Source organism: Chionomys nivalis, chromosome 1 (assembly GCF_950005125.1).
Source record: "Chionomys nivalis chromosome 1, mChiNiv1.1, whole genome shotgun sequence".
NCBI classification, from domain to species: Eukaryota; Metazoa; Chordata; class Mammalia; order Rodentia; family Cricetidae; genus Chionomys; species Chionomys nivalis.
The window spans coordinates 196,220,386-196,243,000 of record NC_080086.1 but is presented as its reverse complement, the minus strand read 5'-3'; the positions used below and the strand labels follow the sequence as shown (position 1 = coordinate 196,243,000).

General features: G+C 40.3%; 1 protein-coding gene across 1 annotated transcript; it reads right to left on the bottom strand.

Moving 5' to 3' along the window:
* Positions 1-411: 411 nt before the first annotated feature.
* On the bottom strand, positions 412-12,587 carry Pdk4 (pyruvate dehydrogenase kinase 4). The gene is made up of 11 exons (XM_057783253.1): positions 12,279-12,587; positions 11,216-11,357; positions 9,882-9,953; positions 8,982-9,166; positions 8,729-8,815; positions 8,210-8,287; positions 5,926-6,002; positions 4,195-4,293; positions 3,886-3,996; positions 3,476-3,589; positions 412-2,496 (listed from the first exon to the last, which is right to left on the bottom strand). The coding sequence occupies exons 1-11, from the start codon at positions 12,406-12,408 to the stop codon at positions 2,353-2,355; spliced, it is 1,239 nt and encodes a 412-aa protein (XP_057639236.1). The 5' UTR covers positions 12,409-12,587; the 3' UTR covers positions 412-2,352.
* Between the last annotated feature and the right edge of the window lie 10,028 nt (positions 12,588-22,615).

The following is a 22,615-nucleotide window of genomic DNA, read 5'->3' as shown; positions in this document are numbered from 1 at the left end:
GACAGTAATGGACTCCTACCCTGCTGGAATTGTAAGCTCCAAATAAACCCTTCCAACCTTCATAGGTACAGCTTGGGGAATTCTGTTCCCTCCTTCTACTGTGTGGGTTACAGAGGCTGATATCAAATCCAGGGCTTGGTGTAAGTTACCTCTACCCACCAAACTGAATTGCTGGCCCTATTTTAATAATTTCTATCTTATTTCTATGTTATTATCATGCAGATTCTTAACCCAAAGTTACTCAGGAATTTAAATATCCAGGTTATTATTTTGATATTTCACAGTGTGTATGCGAATACCACACTAAGCATAAATATGAGTTAAATTTGAATATAAAGTGACAAATTTTTTTGATTGAAATCATTCATGATACTTTGAGATTATTTAAGAAAAGAATTTTATAAGACCACATCACTATTATAATAAAAATATTTATTATAAAATTATCACATTTTTCTTCACATAACCTAAAGACAAAAATGTAATCCACACATGAATAAGTTATTAAGTGAGCCTGAGCATTCATAACCATCCACTGCAGCCCAAAGTCTCCCATGGGTTCAGAAATACCAGGGAAGACTGTTTACACAGTTGACGCTGTTGAGATTCGAAAGATTTTTTACTATTTTAAATATAGCTCACAGTGTTTGGGTTATTGAACCTAATGCCTTAGATCTTTGGTAAACACAGGTGTTTATATAAACAAACATACAGCTGAAATTTCAGTTAGAAAAACAGTAACAACAACACAACAGGCAAGCTAAATGCTAACAGTTTTGTACGGTCAGTCAACACAGGAATCAAAGTCCTGCCATCCAAGTCACTGACCAGGACTTTTAAAGATAAAATGTGAAATCAAAAACAAATAGTTGCGACTTCTGCTGCCAAAGACAACAGCACATCGGCACTAGGTCAGCAGGGAATTCAATGCAGATTTCAGATTCCCTTACACAGGACTGGTAGTTTACAATGTAGAAAAAGTTTCAATGTTAATTTGACACAAATGTATTTATTATCCCAAAAAGTCCCTCTTCCTGTAAGATAAGACCCACTTAAGAATCTAAACTGCTTTCAAAGACACCAATTTATCCTCCTCCCTACCTAGGATAAAACACAGGACCCTTTGGAAGAGCTGGTGGGGACAACAGGAAGATGTCTGTCTCTGTTTCCTTCCGTCCTTCTCTCCATCACTTCCCTTGTTCATTTTTCTTTCTTTCTTTTCTATGGGTGACCTGCATGGATAAATCAGATCTTCCCTGCCTGCCAGTTTTACCTTCATCCTCCCGAGCACCACACACATCACAGCTTTTAGTTGCTAGCTCTCAAAAGTCTCCATGATTCACAAATGACATTGCCCTGGCCTGGAAACTTCCAGCCTACTCCATTAAAAAACCAAACCAAACAAAACAAAACAAAAAAACAAACCTCCAAGAAGGCTTTTAATTTTAACACTCTCAATCAAATTAGGAAATTGTGAACAGATACTTAATGTTGGAGTGTAGAGAATATAATTAAAATATAAAATTCACATGTTTTTAAGCCCGGAAAGTAGATGCTTTCAGATTCTTCACCACTTCCAGTTAGAGAACATTCATTCTTTCCCAGTTAAGTTCTTAGGATGTGATTTCTTTCCTAACATTGGATTTCCCACATGCAATTTTTGCACGTTGGCAATTTATCTCCCTTTCTAACCCAGCTTCTTGAGTGCGGTGTGTATTTAACAATTCACTCAAGACTAGGCACCAACCGAGGACACTGACTAATGGACTGCAGCCCAAACAAGAACGGCTGCAGGATACAAGAGCTGTTCTGCCAAAGAGGCTTTCATCTGAGTTTGCACACAGGCCGCACAGCACAGGCTGCAAGTTAGATAAAGCGCTTTGGCATCTTCCATCCTGTCCTTTACAGAACACATCAACACCTATGAATGCACATTTCTAGTGATACTCTAATCTCTGTGGGGCAGGAGAACACCAGTGTCTCAATAAGTGATCTTCACTGAACACCAACATATTTGGAAGGCAACGAGAATTCTAGAGCATCCACCAGCTGAAATTGCAAACCTCAAATCCTGTACTTGTTGAGAAAGAGATATAACTCAGTAGTTGCAATAATCATGAGCCATTCTGCATTGCTAAATGAGGAGCAGGTCACTTGCTGTCTGCTGGAGTCAGGCCGGACTTCTCCCAGATCACACTACCGAGCTCCAGCCCCCGTTGGATCAATGTCTGTCCTAACGTTTGTTTTTGGCTTGGCTGGTTTTGTTTCGCGGAAACAAGAGTCCACACACACTCATGAAGCAGCACTGCCTTAGACCCACTTTGATCCCATAACGTGTCCACAGGTTCCTCTTCACACTGCCACCTTTTCCTTGGCCAGGTTTTTCGGTTCCTTGCTTGGGATGCACCAGTCGTCGGCTTCGGAGCTCATCTGGTAGTGTTTGAAGGCCGACTTGTTAAAGACAGGCAGTTTTTCTACAGACTCAGAAGATAAAGCCTGAGCAAGGAGGAGACACAATATCTAATTAGAGAAATTATGCATGGCTGCACCTCATTATTCAAAAGACATTCAGAGGTGTTGTTTAATATCCAAATACTCTCATTTAATTGACTTTGTAGTAAAAATGTAACAAAACCATGGTGTTCTAGGTATTCTCCAAAATAAGACTGAAAAAATATCATCTTTATTTCCACATGACTTTTGGGTTCCTCTGATGTAACGGAGTTGAAGAAGAAAGCAATTCCTTCCCATGAGAAACCCACATATCTCTGATAGAGACCTAAGAAGTTATTGTCCATCTATCTTTTGCCCATTTCATAAATGAATAAATACACTTCAGCATTTAATTCCCATGAACAAAACAGAAGCCTAGAAACTTGATGCTGTAGTTCCTACCATCTTTAAATAAATTTTTAGTTGAAAGCATTGGCAAGTGATAAACAGAATTGGGCTGGTGATCTGAACAAACAAATTTAGGCTTTATTTGGGATAGAAAAACATAAACCCAGTTTTCAGATTCAAACAGGAAATGCCTGGCACCTCACTGACAGCTCATCAGCAATTGTTTCCTGGGTTTTAAACAGGGTCATCTTAAGGTTACAGAGGTCTTGATTTCTATTGTTTCAGTCTGAAACATCATTAGCATGTATTATCTACAAGGCTGAGTAAAACCAAATTCTAGCTACCCTCACAGATGTCAAGAGAAGTTGTTTGAAAAAGGTTCACATCAGTGTGCTGTCCCTCTGAGGCTTCACTTCCGTCTGGGTCAACCCTTGAAGCAGGTTGCATGGCTGAGCCTATTCTTGGTTAAGCTGAATTTTAAATGTGCACACACAAAAACCAAAACAGAAACTTTAATAACTGCCATTATTTAGATTAATCCAGTTTAAGGAGTTCATGGAGGACTGTAGAAGTCAGAGAAGTAATCAAAGCCATGAATTAAAAAAGTTGGTTTTCTACTGAGTTCAAAGCATACCTTTAAGTAGATGATGGCATCTGTCCCATAGCCTGACATAGAGTAGAGATTCAGATCGCCTTGAAAATACTTGGCATAGAGACGAGAAATTGGCAAGCCATAGCCGAAACCAGCCTGGAGACAAAAGATCAATTGTTAATGAAGAAGTAGACATGACCACTGGAGTGCCAGATGTGGAAAGAAGCTAGTAGCCTCTCTCATCCTCATGTTTAAGAACCTAAGTAAATTCTTTCTCCCAACCAGAGGTTCTTAGATTGTCACTCTAAAGTAGCTTGCTTTTCTTATTTCTCATACTCCTGTAAGCCTCTTTAACTGAAGTTGATTAACTTGCCTAAATACTTTCTTACAATTCTCACCCCACATTTAGAACTAGGTGGCTGAGATGGCTTCGGCTGTATCACTGGTCTTACCAAAGGGGCATTCCGTGAATTGTCCATCACAGGTGTTGGAGCAGTGGAGTACATGTAACTAAAGAGTCGGTCAGTGATCCTCAGAGGAACGCCGCCTCCTCGGTCAGAAATCTGAAACAGGCAAGCAAATAGGTCAGAGCTCCACTTCAACAACTGTGGGCACCTGGCTACAGGAAAAGCTCTTCCGTCCCTTCAAAGGTCACCCGGTACACATGGCGTTGAGAGTTGTCCCAAATGGAAAGCCATGTTATGATAGGCCCCTTGTAGTTCTCTCTTGAAAGAAGCAAAAACAAAAGCAGGAGTGCTTACCTTGATTGTAAGGTCTTCTTTTCCCAAGACGACAGTTGCCTCGACTGGTGTCAGGGAAGGGCGATTTTCCTGATGCTCAACTGTGGCCCTCATGGCGTTCTAAAGACAACAGAACCACAAGGAATTCAATGGGGAACAATGAGAAACAGTAAATAACTGGTTTTATGTTTAAAACAAAAGCAGCAGAGGGTAATTCAAAGTTCCTACTTCTTAAGTGAGTGATAAAACATCTCTCTAAATATAGTCATTTATGAATGTGTCATGTAGAATATATAATGAAAAATCTTCATTTTCCATGTAATATAACTCCTGGGAGTAATGTCTAATGGAAAAACAATTCTGCTAGCTGTCAAGTTCTTATTTGTAAGCTTAATTTAAATGTAGAAATTGGTTTTTATAGTCCATTTCCTAGTGCTCTATTTTTCTGTCTTTCCATTACATTTTATATCCAAACACCAAAGACTATTACATAAGGAATGAACAGTGAATCATTGAACCAATTTATTGGCTTTTATAAAACTTGTTGGGAAAAAAAAAGGCTATTACTATTTAAAAGGACAGTCAATAATTCTAAATTAAATTTCTATTTGCATTTAAATATCATCTTAACTTTCACCAGTGATGGCAGAATAACTCTGAGTTAGAGTGCTCAATTAAAAATAAACTAAAACGATGAAAACGGATCACGTGTTCTCTAACAGAATAAACTAAAACAAGCATACAGGGGAAATGCCCTGTAGGCAAAGGCTCACTTTATTAGACTATTTTCCTTTCTGATTATCCTTTGGTATCTCTATATAATACCAACTATTCATTGGAATGAAGTAAAATAGATCAGTTGTTAGTAGTCTAATCATACCTCATTGCAAAACATTAGACTAAGTTTTGAAATAGTACATTCTTGTCTTATGTCAGTATTAGAGGCAGATTTTACTTTTTAAGAAAAGACTTCCTCCTCCTGTCAGTCTATAAAATCATCTTGAAGACCATCATAAACTTCAAGTGATTTTTATTTTTTTCTGATTTAAGGTCAGATTATTAGTATGATCTTAGAATGCATAAGAGGACTTGTTATCTGTGTTTAGTTACCCAGACTAGAAACATTTTCAGTGCACAAGTGTAAATTCTTGGACCTCTAGAATCTACACATTTCCATCCACCTGTCTTTCATCAAGTCCAGGAGATAGTTATGGTACACACTGCCTGAGAATCAGGGTCCTTCAGGCTGGATAGAAAGTATGGACTGTTGGAAACTCAGAATCCTGGACACTCTTCAGACCTGCATCGGATGTTGCATTTTAGCAAATCCACATGTGATGGGATTGGCAGGTTTAGATTCAGAATGTGGCCGCCCCACCTAGAGGTCCTAGAGGTGGAATCTGTAGCTGGAGAGTCTATGGTATGAAGGTTGCAAGACTTCATTCACTAATGCATCCACCCCATGGTCTCTTTTAAAGAATAAATACTAGTTCTTTGTTATACTTCTGGAGAAATGACAGGAGCACCCTCTCCACTCTTCAACACTGAGATAGCATGAGTCATATCGCTTATTTTCAAGCACATTGTTTACTGTGGTCTCTCTGCACTTTCTTAAACACTGGCTATATAGATATTTTATACCAAAAGATTCTTAGGCAAATATATAAAGGCTCTTATTTAAAGAGAAATGATAGCACTGTTAAGGAGAGAACTGCTCAAGGGCAAAGCCGAGATTGCTGTGAAATACCATACCTTGAAGAGTTCAAAGAGCATGTGGTGAAGATGAGAAGGAACATACACGATGTGAATTGGTTGGCCTGGAAACTTGCCTAGAAAAAAGTTTAACTAATCAGAATTGAAAGTCAAATCTTTTGCTGAAATGAACTTACATGTATGTGTTTGATTGTTTTAGCTTTAGACAAGATTTGAATAACCACTATTTTCCTCACCTAAACCCTGTGACTTAAAACATTCCCTTTTAAACAGTAAAGACAGCTGGTGGTGTGGGAGGGCCTTCTGTCTATGTGTTGCTTTTATTGGTTAATGAATAATGAAACTGGCTTGGCCTAGTAGGGTAGAACAGAGCTAGATGTGGAAAACTAAACAGAATGCTGGGAGAAAGGAGGTGGAGTTGGAACGATGCCATGTAGCTCCACTGGAGCCAGACAGAACTTTACTTGGTAAGTCACAGCCACACGGCAATCCACAGATTAATAGAAATGGGTTAAATTAATATGTAAGAGTTAGCCAATAAGAAGCTAGAGCTAATGGGCCAAGTTGTGATTTAAATAATATAGTTTCTGTGTGATTATTTCAGGGTTAAGCCACCGGGGACAATCAAGTGGCTCTCTCCTCCCAACAAGCTGACTTATTTTCAAAATGCTGCCCCAACTGCTGCCTAGTATTCTAAATTAATGCTTGCATGTTTCTGCAAAAGCAGTTGTAGTTGATTGGCATGTGAGGTGGTGGGGTAAGTTAAGTTACATAGATGGTTCTACTTTCAATATGTTTGAACTATACAATTTCAGTATTAAAACTTAATATATTTGAAGATAGAAAGAATAGCTATGCTTATAACATTAAAATTAATGACAGTTTTGTTTTTCATATTTTAATGCATATTAAATTACATGATTTTTTTAATCACCAAAACATTTAAACTTAGAGACTAAATGTGCTTAAGTTTCACCAACAGGCCAAAGAAAACAGAAACAAAAACCACATGATACTGTTTGAAAAGAAAAATAGAAGTTTTCTTTGATGCCCCAGGCCTGGGAAAGGTCTGAATGAGTAAACACAAGGAAGGTCTGGCACAATCCTGTCTTTGTTTCATCCAGCAGTACAAGCAGTTTATCGGCAAGTATAACCCAGTGCTGCTTACTCTGAGCTAGTTTGCCATTATTGCCCTCCTGCTTTTATCCTAGTGTTCAAGGCATTTCAATGTCCTCAGTCTGGGAGTTAGTCTTAACTATTAGCTGCGTCACTAATAAATGTTACTGTATAAACATTACTTGGAAAAACATATAGTGGAAAGAGAAGATCATTCCAATTTAAGTACACCTTGATCTGAGAAGCTTCTCTCTTCTGGAATAAAAGAGGATAGTATAAAAATCAATGTATTGTTCATGTAATCACTTCCATGTGTGAAGACCCTATCTCATCAGACAGCATAGAGTTCAAATTTTGAAGTATATTCTGTTTCCAAATAGTAGCAAATCTTTGCAGCACATTTTAAAAATTGTGGACCATTCAACACAAGTTCAAATACACTTGACAAATTCCTATGTGTATAGTACAATACTGTTAGCTAACTACATTGTGCATCAGATCTCAAGAATGTGTTCATCTTACACAACTGGAACTTTACAGCTATTCAGAAGCAACCCTTTATCTCTTGCCCCTGAAGCTTTGACAAGCACTGTTGCAATCTCCACTTGTGTGACTATTACTAAGACACCTCCCAAGACTGGGCTCATGCGGTATCTGTCCTTCTCTTAGGACAATTTGTGAAGTATTTTTGTTCTCTGGTCCTGTGAATGACTTCTTCAGAGGGATAGCTCCATTGATAACTATTTTCCATACTTTAGATATCCTTATTCTTCATACGACAATTTTTATTTTACTTTTTGAGGCAGAATCTCATATAGTTCAGCTGGCCTAGAGTTTGAAATATAGGAAGGACTTGAATTCCTTCGCTTCCCAAGTGCTACAGTAGCGGGCACCATGTGTGAAGATTATTTTACATATTTTATAGTAAGTAATCTTTCCTTGACCTAAGATATTAGAGCCTAGGTAAATCTTTGTTCAAACATTCTTCCTTATGAATTGCTGTTAGCAAGTAATATACACAATTGAAGCTTATTAGCTGAGGCAATTAGGGAGAGGTTTTGCTTAAAAAACAAAACAAAACTTTTTTTTTTGTAAAATTCTGAGCAAGCTTAGGAAACTGAAAAAACCATAAAAGCATCCTTATACTTACAAAAAAAGGTAACATTAAGTTTTACATAGATTGATTTGTATCTTGCTGCTAGCTTACCATTCACTTGTGTGAGTTTTAATTCTGGCGATGTCAGATAATACTGATCGCAGAGCATCTTTGCACACTCAAAGGCATCTGGAATAGAAATTTTTCATAACAATGAAATAAATTTATTCCAAGTACAGTTGTCAAGGGATATTCAATGTGTTTATTACCCTTAATCTAGAATTCTATTCACTGGAGAATTGGCTTATGTGTATGAAAAATGTCTTTTTAATATTTCATTAAAACAATATTTTATTGAAGTTGTACCAATAGCAATATGTGCACTTCAGAGATCAAATGCAATATATAAGAATATGGCACATGGACCACTTATGTTTAAATTTTTTATAATACTATAAATGAGTGTTTACACTTCTGACACTCTAAAGCAAGGGATCTTGTTGGCAGACTTCATAAAGCATGAACAGAACACGGTGAACACAAATTCATTTACAGAATCACCAACATTACAGATTTGCCAGCCATGCATTATACATTTTCAATAAGGGAAATACAGAGTCTAGAAATTACCTTGGACCACTGCCACCACATCACAGCTTGGGTCAATGCTTCCAATGTGACTTGGGTTTCCTGTCTTTGAGTCACTGAATATAAGGACTGTAAAAAAAAAAAGAAAAGAAAACAAAGGCATGTTATAGAAACCAGAGTGGTGATTAGAACTGTCATGAAGAAAGGATGTGGGTCCCCAGTCATGGACACAGCCTCAGCATGGCTTCTGTGCAGCACCCACACCTCCAGATCATGTGTTGAGAAAGCCACTTACTGTGCTGGTTCATCAGCATTCGAGTAGAAATTCGATTCATATAAAACCGGTCCAAAAAATACTGAAGGTTTTGATTGGTAACTGGGTCAAGTGTACAGGTGTCTTTATACTCAAGGATCCCTTGAGCCATCGTAGGGACCACATTATGATGTCTGTTTCGAACTTTGATGAGTGTGTCTACAAAACTAAGCCAGAACATTTATAGTTAGTAGACATTAATGAAGTTTCCCATTGTCTCTTTCTTAAGTTGTTTCAGAGAAAACTAACATTTTTTTTTCAGCATCAGTTCAAGAACAGCCAATTATAAAATGCTGGATGATGCTACTTTCCGACTGTCACCACACATTCTTGTACTGTAGTGGAAGATGCAGTTTCATGAGAGGGTCTGTGTATCTAGGTTCCCCGTGAAACCACTCACTATATGGTTTCACTGTCACACTCATTAAAAATGGTCATTAAGCCTACTTACTAGAAAATAATTCAAAGATGACTCTACCATGACACTGTGGAAAATAAAAACCTTAAAGGTTCTTTTCATGTTTTAAAAATATTATTTATCAAGTTAGAAATTGTCACACAAAAAGGAAATATGTAATCACCAATGACCTAGAAGTCCACTAAAAGTTATGTTACAGTGAACTCTCCAGCAAACAGAATCATTGGACTAAATTTAAAGTGCATGTGGAATTCCTTGGGAAGAAAGAACTGTAAGTTCGTTCACACATAGCAATCATTTCAGCTCGTTGTTTCTTCACTTCTAAAACCATCAAGCTAAAATTTGTAAACAGTAAGAATTTGCTGTGGAAGTGGGAGCTCTTTAATTTAAAGATCTAAAAACAATCTGAGGTATGTCCAGAGAACTCAGATTTATAAACATGCATTCTCACAAGGAAGGCTTACTCTGATAGAACTTTCTGGTCTTCTGGGCTTTTTTCATGGAACTCCACCAAGTCCAGCAGGCTCTGGATGTACCTGGCAGGGCAGAAGATTTAGAGTTAACGTCAGATGCAAAGAAATGGCCATCAATAAAACACCTTTTGAAATTACTGGAAAGGGGAAAGGACCACTATGTTCAACATTGCAACTTTCCTTCAGGACATTGGGAAAGAACATGCTAAGATGTTTTTAAAGCTGCAGTTCTCCACCTTTTACTTTCCTAGACACTTTGGGTGACCAATGTTGTCATTTCTTCTACTGAAAACACTTGTATTCAACTTTTGAGAAAAGGTTTCATATTTTTTTTCAGATTGTAGTCTTCAGGAAAGCCAGAGTCTTGACAATGAGCGCAAGGGTCTGCACATACAATGCAGACTGCACTGATCCTAAGGGCTAATCATAGTTTCTTCAGTGGATGAAACGCTACACAGGACTAGTCGGGTAGGGCACTTTATCTACTACTGTCTGTAGCATGAATCTGCCCTCCAAAAATCCTCTTGCTAGGTATCAGTGCTCTTAATTTCAAGACAAAATCATAGAAACTGATGTTAAATGTACTTTGTATGTATTAGTTTAAGTCTTTTTTTTTTTTTTAAATAAACAACCTAGGCTAGCTATAGACAACAACTCTTGTAACAGTAGGTGGGGCAGTTGACGCAGAGAGGGTTTAAGACACTTGCTAAGACACTAAGGGAGATGCAGAGGCAGAAGGCTCACTTTTGCTAGTTACTAATAACAAAGAAACAAAGATCAGACCCTCTCTAACTAGCAGACATTCTGATCTATTTCTAGGCAATGGATTGTTTCTGCAATTTCAGATTTCATCCTTTGTTATTTTGTAAAGCACAAAATAAAACTACATATATTGACTGTTTTTCAAATTTCTCCCACAAGTCAAAATTATTTTACAGTGAAAGTTGGGTATGGTAGCGCACATTTTTAGAACCCAGCAGTTGGGAGGTGAAGGCAAGTAGAGAGGGCCTCAAGGCCAGCCTAAGCTATATAAAGAGTTCCAGGAAGCCTCTGGCATGCAAAATCCTGTCTTGGAAGACAAACAAGGAAAGAAACAAAAAAATAAAAGCACAATCTCCTACCAAAATAAAGGAATACGATATTTTAGGGTATTAACAAAAGTCTATCCTTGATTTCTATCTATCCTAATGATAACCTGCCCTAAGTTAATACTAACTTACTTACAACTTTCAAAACTACTTTCTGCCAAGACCACGTGTGATCCGAGTGTGATGCCAGCAGGGCATAAGGAGAGTCACTCGGGTGAGACTAAGTGTGCCCCTTACCAGCTCTTCACCAGCTGCACAGAGGGGGTGTTCACCAGTCGCTGAGGGAGGATGTCAATCTCCTTGAGGATATTGGCTAGTCTCACGGGCAGTTCTTGCCTCAGAAAAGAAAAAGAGGTTCTCTCACAGGCATTTTCTGAACCTGCAGTGGATAAAACATGTTCACTTGGGAGGGATAGAAAATAAATATAGAATATAAAGCATATTGGAAAATGATATCTTAACCACAGTTAGGTTAGTGTTTATAAATACTTTAGGAATAGATGTCTTTCATATAATTTTCTTTCCATTTCCCCTTTTATTCTTTTAAGAACGACCAAGATAAGTGAATCACTGTTTATTTTCTTGCTGAGGAGAACTCACTCTGGAGAAATAAGACCACACTCCATTTGTTCTATCCATGACAGCAGGGCCAGCCTTTCCCACAAAGTCAACAACATTCTCTAGTGAGAACGAACTAAGAAAGACTGGGTGGAAGGAGGCAGAGGGATTTCCAGACTAACAATCAACTATATCACATTAGCATCTTGAAATGTTCTTTATGGCTTCGCTGCAGAGAGGGAGTAACTGGCTTTATTTTAGTAGTAATGTAAACACTTGTAAAACAATAAAAGCAATGGTAAAGATGTTGGTTTGGCATGCTAAGAGGCCGACCGTGTAGGTGTGTGTGGGGATATGGGTTAAACCTAGCAGTCTAAGATTAGTTTGTGTTATTAGGAAGTTGTACAACAGGAAGAACAAAGAAAGTTTCTAGTCCACTATTAAAATGGTAGCTGAAAGCAACCCATATATATGTACATATTTCAACTCAAAGATCTAGACAGCCAGAAGAGGAAAGTGGAGTCGAAGCTGAGCATCAGTAGGGTTACAGGTGATCTACACTTGCGGAACAAACTGTCAGAAAGTAGCCAAACTAGGACACCACAAAGTGCACAGCCTTTTGGGGCTCCTGAGTTTCTCAGCCAAGGGGACCTCAGTTGTCCTGGCTCTGAGTTCAACCCTTCCTATCCTGGGACCTCCCCAGCCTCAACGTCACCCTCCTGGACCCCGAGTCCCCTCTCACCAAAGTCCAGCAGCTGCTTCATGGACAGCGGGGACGGGCTGTAGCGCGAGAATAGCTCGACCTCCCTAGGGACCAGGCCAGCGCTGCTCAGCGAGCTGGCGCTGCGCATCACGAAGCGGGCTGCCTTCATCCTGACGCCCACCTAGGCTGGTGGTAGCTGGGACCCTTTGGGGAACGAGAACTGCGAGGCAGGAGCTCTGTCGGGCGGGAGCAGGTGTGCTGCGGGCTCAGGGTCCCCGGTGCTCCAGGCTGGGTGACTGGTGGACACTCAGATCTTCCCACCTCCCGCTGTCTTTTATCTACCTCCCAGCCCTCCCCACCTCTACTTTAACCGGGAGGAGTCACTGGGACTCTGAACTTGGAGCCACACCAATCCGCTCAGAGGAAGAACTTTACGCTCCGCCCCTTGGACGCCGTCACCAGAAAGGCCTGGCACTGTGGCCCTTGAGAGGCCTGGCTTAGATGCCCTGACCTGCGAGTGGCAAGGGGGAGAGGGAGGCGAAGGAGGACTCTGGGGCACAAGGGGCTATGGCGGGGCATCTGGAACGACTGGGAAGATGTGGGCTGGAGTTTGCCCCCTTGGGACTCCCGGGGCTTCAGACCCGCCCAGACTCGTCCTTGTTTACAACTCCCGAGCCGTCTCAATGTCACGCATTCCTCGCCAGAAACTGTTTCCAAGAATCTCGGCTCTGAGAGCACATTGGTCCTTGCTCAGAGCGGGACTTTTACAGTAGCCAGTCAGCTGCTTACCAGTGTGTGGACTTCCCTGCCATTGGACCACTGAAGGAATGGCCACCCTATACTTTCTTCCCATTTTCTTCTTAGCAAACAGCCCACCTCTTCAAGTTTAGAAACTGCCCTAAAAGTGCGCTGGGGTGGAGGGTGAGGAAGGAAGGCCAGTTCGTTTCTCTCCCGGAACACTTTCTACCAGTTAATTAAATGCAAAATAAAAAGAGATTGTGGCCTGACTTTGTTTTCTTGCCGTTAGAGATTTTTTTTTAACTTGCACTTTGACTAAGACATTCTAGTCTGCTCTCGAATGCCCCCCACAAAATCTACTCCAAAAGCCCTCTCTTCATTGTTTGACTGCCCTGCTTCCGAATGCAGCCCTAGTAGCATATTGCAATTCTGGGGGCTCTCTGGCATCTGTCCCTGACAGATTAGAGCTCTGTCAGATGCTCATTGTGTCCTCCCCGACTCTGTTACTACTCAATATTTGCTCAGCTAATGGCTGCTATTGAAACATATTAGCCTGTCACAAAGTGTCATCCTAACCTCCTCCGCCCTTCCATCTGCTCTAAAAGGGTTGTAGACTGAAGCCAGCCTTTGGGGAAGCTGGTAATGACTTGGTTACAAATGCAGTGGAATGGGAACTAATGAGGAGATAAAGGCCGTTTGTTTTCAAGGATCCTGGTTAGCCTTCCACCCTTGTATTTAAGCTGGATCGGGTGTTATGGAAGTTTGGGTGACCCCAGAGCATGCTCACTCTGCATTTTTTCTCTAGGAGATCTCACCCAGTCACGGGACTGATTTTTAATTTCTATCTCCAGTGCAAGCTCACCACTGGAGGCGACTCCAGCATTCTATTGCTTATCTGGCTTCTCCATTCACAAGACTAGCATCCGTTTTTCTCCTTTCAAAACCATCTCCATTACAGGGGATCTGATATAGTCCTGTCAAAGTCTGTGTCGACTTGTGTGACATGGTTAGAGACAGCACACTGGCTTTCCTTCCAGTTCAACCTCTGTCTAGCTGTCACTTATAAATGCTAGCGTTTACAATTGCCTTTTAACCCAGGCATTTTGCTCAGATCTATGGGGGAAAACCTGTGATGACATTCAATGTTCATAGTTTTTCTGGTAATTAGGGTATGGTGTGGTTTCTTCAAGACACTGGGAAATCATGTGGAGATGAATGAAAAGACAGCAACTGTGTGTTGGTGGGGGGGGAGAAGAAAAGTGGCCAAACTAAATGTAACTTAATGCATCGCGGCTTCAGCACTTATACGTGAAAGGACTCTAGGCAGCGCTGAGCTGGCACAGAGACACCACCAGAACTCCTGGGTTGTGCTCAGAATCCTTCTTAATCTAAAGCTCTGAGGAGCAGAGATGTGTCCAGAAGGAATGAAACAAGACTCTTTGACAAAGCAGGTGAACGTAAGGTAAAAGTTCCCTTTCTATCTTGGATTGTATCCCAAGCAATGGAAGTCCAGATTCACATTTCTTTCCACATATAAGATAAGGCATAGGGAAACTTGCATACTACAAAGCACAATATTTTAATCTGGTGAGGGAAGGAAACTGTGTAGGTCTCACGTAGAAAGGAAGTCCCGTTTTTCTCAGGTTCATTGTGTGCTCAGCCTTACTTGCCCTGTGGTGCTATGAGGTGATTACGGATCGGGTGGAGTCATATGATGCTCAGAGATGACCAAAGGCTAAGTGTGAACCGAGGTCGCCATGCTATCCCATCCAATAATATTTACCAGGTCACCCTCGGCACACTGCTTTCCTCTATGTCATTTCCATGCAGCGGTAGCTGTTGTTATAATTGGCAACACCAGCACCAGCCGAGCCGGAACAGTCAGGTCAGGTTTTTACCTAGTTGGCTAATGTGTCATGTGGTACCATGATTAGAGACCTTCCTGTGATCTCTATGCTCGGATTGACTACAAATTTTGGAGGGAATTCAATTGAGACAAGGGTGAAACACAGACATTATTTTGGAATCATGGGTGTGAACCAATTCATGTGTTCATCTGAGTAAACACAAAGCATGAGAAATCTACGGTCTGACTCAATGCTGGGAAGGGGCAAGCCAGCGGAACCTGCCCGACCTAACAGCCCAGCTCCAACATAGGGTTCTTTATATTTTCAGCTGTACTTTAAATTTCACCTGCATTAAATTGTTCTGCATTCTTTATCTGGCAGAAATCTAATAATATAACATTGTTATGGGAGCTTTGATCAAAGTTTGATCAAAGTTTTGGGTGGAGTCAAACTGGCAAAACCCGTAAAGAGAAGCCTATTCATCTATTCAGTTTCCCGCACTCTAGGGAAATAGTCCAAGAAAGCAACACACACACACACACACACACACACACACACACACACACCAATAACTCTAAAGCCATGATGAAAAATTAGCATATTGACCATAGCACACTTATAGTTAGAAGATGACCAGCAAATTTGAAGAAATTATTTACAAAACATGTAGCAGATAAATGGTGATTTCAAAACTGTTTCTGTAGGATAAAAGCTGTCCTAGTTTGTTCCCCTTTGGTGTTGCAGACTTGGATAGGGAAACAGTCATTACTAAAGCAAATGGACACTGAGTTTGACAATAAGTTAGGATAAGAGCTATAAAGAAAATGCACATGAAGAACATGCCAGTTGGGGCGACCTTGGACTTGGTAGTCATGGATAGCTTCTTGGAGAGAATGACAGGTGAGATGGAGTAGCTTTCTTTTGGGCATGTAGAGAATGTTCATGAACGCATATTGGTGTAGATAATTAGGCAGATTGGGGCCTCATATTTCTTGCAATTCTGATCACTTAGAAGACAGTAAGCTCGGGAGCTAACCTAGGTGTCTTGGTGGGCTGCAACGTCATTGATTGTTAAGTGCCTCAGACTCACAGTGAATGGCCGAAAACAGTGCTCACTTGGTTTTAAATTTATGAGACTTTAATTTAATCCACAGTGTAAAAATTATTATAACTGAAGGCATTAAAGCAACCATCTAAAAGAAAGACTCATTCAATGTGTCATAGTCTGTGGTGACACTGATCATGCCAGACAGCAAGCAGCGATGCTATTGAAGTCAAGGGCATTTGGAGGGAGAGCTAAGTTGGTGATCAGGGAGGATGATCTTGGAAGGATGAGTAAGACTACCAAATGATTGATAGGTAGTGAGGAAGGGTATCTGTGTCCTGATAAACTATAGGTATTAAAACTGTAGACATACAAGAGAATTAATGACTACTTTAGTCTGCCTATTGCCTAGAGCACCCTGAGAGAAGAGAGAATTGGAGGCTGTCATATTTGCTTAAATTTATTAACAATTGAATTCCATTAAACTTTATTGAGGAGTTATTGTGTAGCAGGTACTAAGACAGGTGCTAGGGCCACAAAGATAAAAATAAGACAGTTTCTGCCTACGAGTAAGGTAGAAAGATATGTGAGTAATCTTAAAAAAAAATGTCCTCAGCTTTGTGTAAAAGGGGAGCAGTTAGAAAAGACATCCCCAGAACAGGAAACACCATGTGTATTTTAATTCCTCATATACAGGCAAGAAAAAAGAGCATCGGACTAGAGAGGAAGAGAACTAAGAGGAAGCCACCGTGTTTGTAGGACCTTTGTGCTTCACAAAGACCAGAATGAGGTTTACTTATTTAATTTGTTAAAGTTTCCTTGTGTTCTTAGTCTGTGCTACTGGGGGAGGGGGAATTTCATCACTGAAAGCAAGACCAAGAGTCAGCCAGATGGGTTGGACTGACCGCAAAACTGCTCACACGTTATGAGCTTGTTTGGGAATGCGTTTGCTAATAAGAAACCGTGGGAGAGTCCTGACTACCAGGGAAGGGAAGGCGAGAACTCAGAGGTCACCCAGTCACTGCCGAAAAGTGATGTTCTGTTCCCAGAATTGTCACTGAAAGCTTTGTCTGCTAGCCTCCAGTGGCAGCTCACTTCCCCTTGGATAGGAGTCCTTCTGGAACAGGCTTTTCTGTCTCATTCTCAACTTTCTGACACACTTTAAGATCCCAGCAGTTCACACACACAGAAAGACCAACTCATTCTTCGTTTTGCCCTTGTGACTGCAAACCAATCAGAGAGAGAGAGAGAGAGAGAGAGAGAGAGAGAGAGAGAGAGAGAATGAATCCTGAGGATCTTGACATTTTTGCATTTGGACAAGAAGAGTGTTTGTCACTTCCTAACTTGTTATTCATGTTTCTCCCAAGAATTTTTCCAATTACATTTGATGTTTGCTTTTATGAAACAATGAGGGAAAGCAAACAGTGGAAATGAAAATTTAACCAAAGAAGAAAAATAAATGCATAATAAGCAAACAGAAACATGCTCAAAGTAATAATGGATAAGAAGATAAAAGTAAGATGTTAATGCATTATTTTTCTGCCATCAGATTGGTAAATGAAAAAAAAACTAATGAAATCTGCTGCCAAGGCTTTGAGCATGTTTCTGGTTGCTTATTATGCATTTATTTTTTCTCTTTTGGTAATTTTTCATTTCCGGTCATTTCAGTTCCTATCATTTGTGATAACACCGGGGGACCCAAAAGACATTGAGTTTGGTGAAAAAAAAAAAGCTAGGCAGAGACACAAATACTGTGTGATCTTGCTTGTGTGTGAAATCTGGGAAACTGAACCCATGAAAACAGAGAGTAAAATGATGGTTACCAGAGGCTCAGAAGCTGGAGACTAAGAAGATGTTGGTCAACACTCACAAAACTCCAGCACTGCGAACACAAAAGACCCCCTTGCAGCATGGCCCTTATTGTAATAATGGGTTGCAAGCATACTTGGAAATTACTGAGTGCATTTTATGTTCTTACCACAAAAAACTGCATGTAAAGTAATATGTTAACTTGTTTCGTTCAAGCATTCCACAACATTTCGCAACAAAGTGTGCACACCGTGCACGACGTACTCCTTGAAAATTAAACTAGAGAATTTTAAAAAGGGAATAGATTTGGTGTTAAATATAAAAAACTATGGCTACAGCTTCATGCTTTTAAGGTACTAACTTGGTGAACTTGAGCTACTGTTTCTGTTCAGCTCTGTCTTGTAGAGCCTGGCACACTCAGTTTGCACACCTTGAATAGATGCAAACCAATGCCATACACATGTATCATCTTAGGAAAAAAACACTTGAAATTGGCTTATATGTAGACAGTGTAATCTAGAGAAATAGTGTGTGCATGAATATAAACTGAAGTGAGCCCAGTGTCTCAGGAGCAACCACAGCAATCGTGGCATTGCAGATAAACACAGCAGGAATTTTCACATCTTACTCTTCAACTCCTCCTATATTCTCCACGGTACTTACCTCAGGGCATAGTGCACCAAAGCCAGCAACAATCCTTATTAAGGGAGCTGTGTGTAAGGCAGACTAATTGAAGATTTTGTTTTCTCGGTATCTTACATGATGCACCAGCAGTGACTTGGAGGCTACCTGGTATGTGGCATCTACTATTGCTAAAGGCCAGTGCTTGTTCTGTGTGATTATGCTCATGTGGTACAAAGGGCTGGTATGATCTGTGGTTTTCAGGTGGGATAATTTCATCCTCAAAGAGTGAGGATGGAAATCCCATGTCTCTTGACTGCCTATAGCATCTTCTTCCATTTCCTTCATTTGTTCATTCTTCCTAATCTTGCCTAGACGTCCATCTGTGCGGATCTTTTGATCATAACTCATCCCCTTCCACTTACAATGTGTCAGTTGTCCTGTCTTCCACCCTCCAGCCTATCACTGATGTAAGAGGATCTTCTATATATCTTTTGCTTTCATTGGTTAATTAATAAAGAAAACTGCTTGGCCTGATAGGTCAGAACATAGGTAGGTGGGGAAGACAGAACAGAATGCTGGGAGGAAGAAGGCAGTGAGGCAGACGCCATGCTTCTCCTACCCAAGACGGATGGTGGTTAGACTCATGCCAGTAAGCCACACCCAAGTGGCGATACACATTAATAGAAATGGGTTAATTAAGATGTGAGAGTTAGCCAAGAAGAGGCTAGAGCTAATGGTCCAGGCAGTGTTTAAAGGAATACAATTTGTGTGTTGTTGTTTCGGGTGTAAAGCTAGCCAAGCAGGAGCTGGGCGTGACGAAAAGCAGGCCTGCTCGCCTCATGTTACATCTCACCATCTCACCACTTCCTTCAGTCTCAGCTTGACTTTCTTCTTGTTCTTCTGGCTTTCTGGCTAGTAACCATTATCTTCCCAATGATTCTTCCCACCCCTTCACCAGTCTACAATAACCAAGTATGATAGCACATAAATGACCAGGCCTTCGCTAAATCTTTTATGCATAGGGAATTCCCCCTGTAGCATATATAGATGAAGCAGTGAACATTTGATTTGTACTAATGTACTATTGGTTTGAATAGTACAGCTGAATGACTGTATTTGAGTTGTGTTCACCAATCACCAGAGTCTACTGGATCTACCTAAACGGTGCCTTGATTTTACTGAAGCACCGCTGAACACTTTCCCTCTCATTTCACCATATTTGATACCTGTCCCTCCCACTCGTTCTAATCTGTCATAGTCCCTAAATGTCTTTTTTTTTCTTCCAAACACTCCTGCTCTCTGGAACTCAGAGTTTGTTTTCAAACTCTCCACACCCTTAGTTTCTTTTGAAACTTATTTTCCTTTTTTTTTTTTTTTTTTTTACAATAATCTAGGACACCGTATTTTATATAGCCTCAACTACAGATAATTTTTTGTAACACAGGGCATTTGGTCTGAAGGGGAATAGGCCTCATCCTCCTCCATCTCATTTGTTCTTTTCCCTGCCTTCACACGCTTCGCATCCAACCGTGAGCATCACAGGGACTCTGAAGCTCAAGACATCAGGCAATACTGCTCATTGCCTTTTGTTGCTGCCATTAATAGAACACCTGGCTGCTGACACCCTTGCCAGGTATTTCTGTCATTGTTGTGGTTGAAGGCAACACTCCTGTCAATAATCCAGGTACATTTGTTCCCCAGATAACTAATCTCTTCACCTTACTGTCTCCTCAGAAACCAACTCAACTATCCATTTCTATGATGACACCCTTAGAACCTGTCTTGACAGAAGATGCCACCATGTCCAAACAATGCAATGTGAGCACCCCATGCTCTGAAAACTGCCTTCCATACTCCGTGCATATAAGTCAACCCTTTCTTAAGTACAACACCTCAGTACTATGGAGACTCCCGTTTCACTAGCCTTCATTTCTTGTAAGTCTCCACCTCCCTCTTACCCAACAATGCCTCCAGGATCTAACCCTATAATTTCACATGAGAAAATCTTTAACTGACATGTTTTACTGCTTGACAAATTGACCCTTGCTAAACCATTCCAAATATAGAGTGAAGATACAAACTTCTGTCCATAAACATTAAGTGTGCAAATGTTGGTTTTGCTTTCTTCTCCTAATATAAGATTTTACTCCTTTTTTTTTTTGTCAGAGCTGCATTTATATTCCTAGGAGTGTATAAATCTAGTATGTTAGCATCCACTGAGATTCTTTTGTCAAATCTTGTCCAAGATTGTTAGTTCAAGTAAGCTATTGATCCAATATGTTCATTTCCATCCAAAAGACCAGTTTTTGTCTGGTGTACCTTCCCAGTACTTTGGTCCCAAGTCTCTAGGAAGTATTTTATTCTGCTGTTCCTGAAGCATACTGACACACAAGCTTATACTTATTCACCTTTGAGCCTCGCTGACATGAATAACACATTGGGCTGCCACAAACCTTACAAGGCTTTTCCATACCTATGACTACAGTCCCCGTGCACTCAGAGTTGTTTCTGCTGCCTTCTGAGTGCCTTGGCGACAGCATGAGTTCTAAAAGTTTTACTTTTGAGACCATTTGCAGCATCATGAATCTATAATAAATCACATAAAGATTCCCACAATTACCCCTCAAGCTAGAAAAGATTCTCTTTGCATAGAGGGAATGAAAATTGGAGAAGAACTGGCAAACAGTTCAGAGGAACCATAAAAGCAGCTAGTGTATAGTTCATAGAACCCATTCTTTGGTTTTATGGATCTGGAAAAAAAGTTGAAACAATTTTTTAATTCCTCAGTAAAGTTTGACCTTAAATTTCTGCTAAGTAATTTTGGCTTTTTCTGTGAGTCCTGCCCCTTCCTCCCAAAGGGTGGAGAGGTTCATAAGAAATGTTTCCAAAAACACATGTGATTAATATTTTGAAAATTTATGCACAGATGTACATACCAGATTTTCCACAGTGGTAACATGTTGGTGGTAGAGGTACCAGTATTTATCTTTGGTTCTATTTATCTCTGAATGTTGAACAATGAAATGTTAGTTTTTAATAATAAGAGAATTAATATTGTATCAAAAGTTGAAATGCTAATAGATGAAGTAAGAGAACCAGAAGAGTTTGGCAAATGCATTCTCTTAAACAGATTTTATTATTTTTTTAATGAATTGGAAGGTAAATAATAGAGATGGACCAGCAACCTTTACCTTCTATTCAATACGCTTGCCATGAAACAAGACTTAGGACCCAAGGGGCATGTACCCAGCTCCTCGTTGGGTCGAGCATCTTCTGGGAACTGGAACTGAGATATTACTATAGGCTGAAATTCTTTTTTTTAGCTCAACAAGTTTTATTTATAAGCTTATAGACATAAACATATGTACATAACTTTTGTAATTAAAGAATAAGAAGCCACATATTTGAGAAGGAATGGGAGGAACACAGGAGGATTTGGAGGGTGAAGAGGGTGTAGGATAATGATATAAATACAGAACACATATATAAAATTGTCAAAATTTTTTTATTCTTTCTTTCCCCTTTTCTTCTCTCCTCTGCTCTTGCAACCTCACTCCCTTCTCCTTCCTTCTCTCCCTCCCCCCTCTCCCTCTCCCTCTTTGTGGTGTGTGTGTGTGTGTGTGCGCTATGGTGTTTCAGTGGAGGTCGAAGTACAGCTTACTGGATTCAGGTCTCTCTCTACCATTTGGAATCTAGAGATGGCTCAGTTCATTGACCTTAGAGTCAATCATCTTTACCAGCCTAATGCTATTTTCTTTTCTTTTTTTTTCCCATTTTTTTGCTTTTTTTATTACTCTAATAATATTTTTTATTATTAAAAATTTCTGCCTCCTCCCCGCCTCTGCCTCCCATTTCTCTCCCCCTCACCCGCTCCCCTCCCCCTCCCTCTCCAGCCAGAAGAGCAGTCAGGGTTCCCTGGCCGGTGGGAAGTCCAAGGTCCTCCCCCCTCCATCCAGGTCTAGGTAGGTGGGCACCCAAACAATATAGGCTGAAATTCTGCATCCTTCCATGGTTTATTGCTTTCCTCTGTTTGCTGATCATTGCCTACCTATCCTGACAGCATTACCAAAGAGGATGTTTTGTAGCCCTGCCCCTCAGAATTCAAACAGCATTTTCTTACATGGAAAACTTCAAAGCTTGTCCTGCTCTGCCCTTGGTTCATGTGGCTGTGACAGTCTTGGGTAAATGTTCTGACTTTTCCACATGGTCAAGCACTCACATTCAAACACCGGGTCATTGGGAAGACACATATTCAGGACAGGTAAACTTGTGGTTTCTTTGCTTAACTCAGAGCAAGATTAAGACAGGAATTA

What these genes read in the sequence shown, in the direction of transcription:
- Pdk4 (XM_057783253.1), bottom strand. Translation starts at nt 12,408, where the DNA reads ATGAAGGCAGCCCGCTTCGTGATGCGCAGCGCCAGCTCGCTGAGCAGC. An exon ending in GAAGCAGCTGCTGGACTTTG is followed by an intron (nt 11,358 to 12,278) that starts GTGAGAGGGGAC and finishes TATCCACTGCAG; the next exon opens with GTTCAGAAAATGCCTGTGAG. An exon ending in ATTCACGGAATGCCCCTTTG is followed by an intron (nt 3,590 to 3,885) that starts GTAAGACCAGTG and finishes TTTTGTCTCCAG; the next exon opens with GCTGGTTTCGGCTATGGCTT.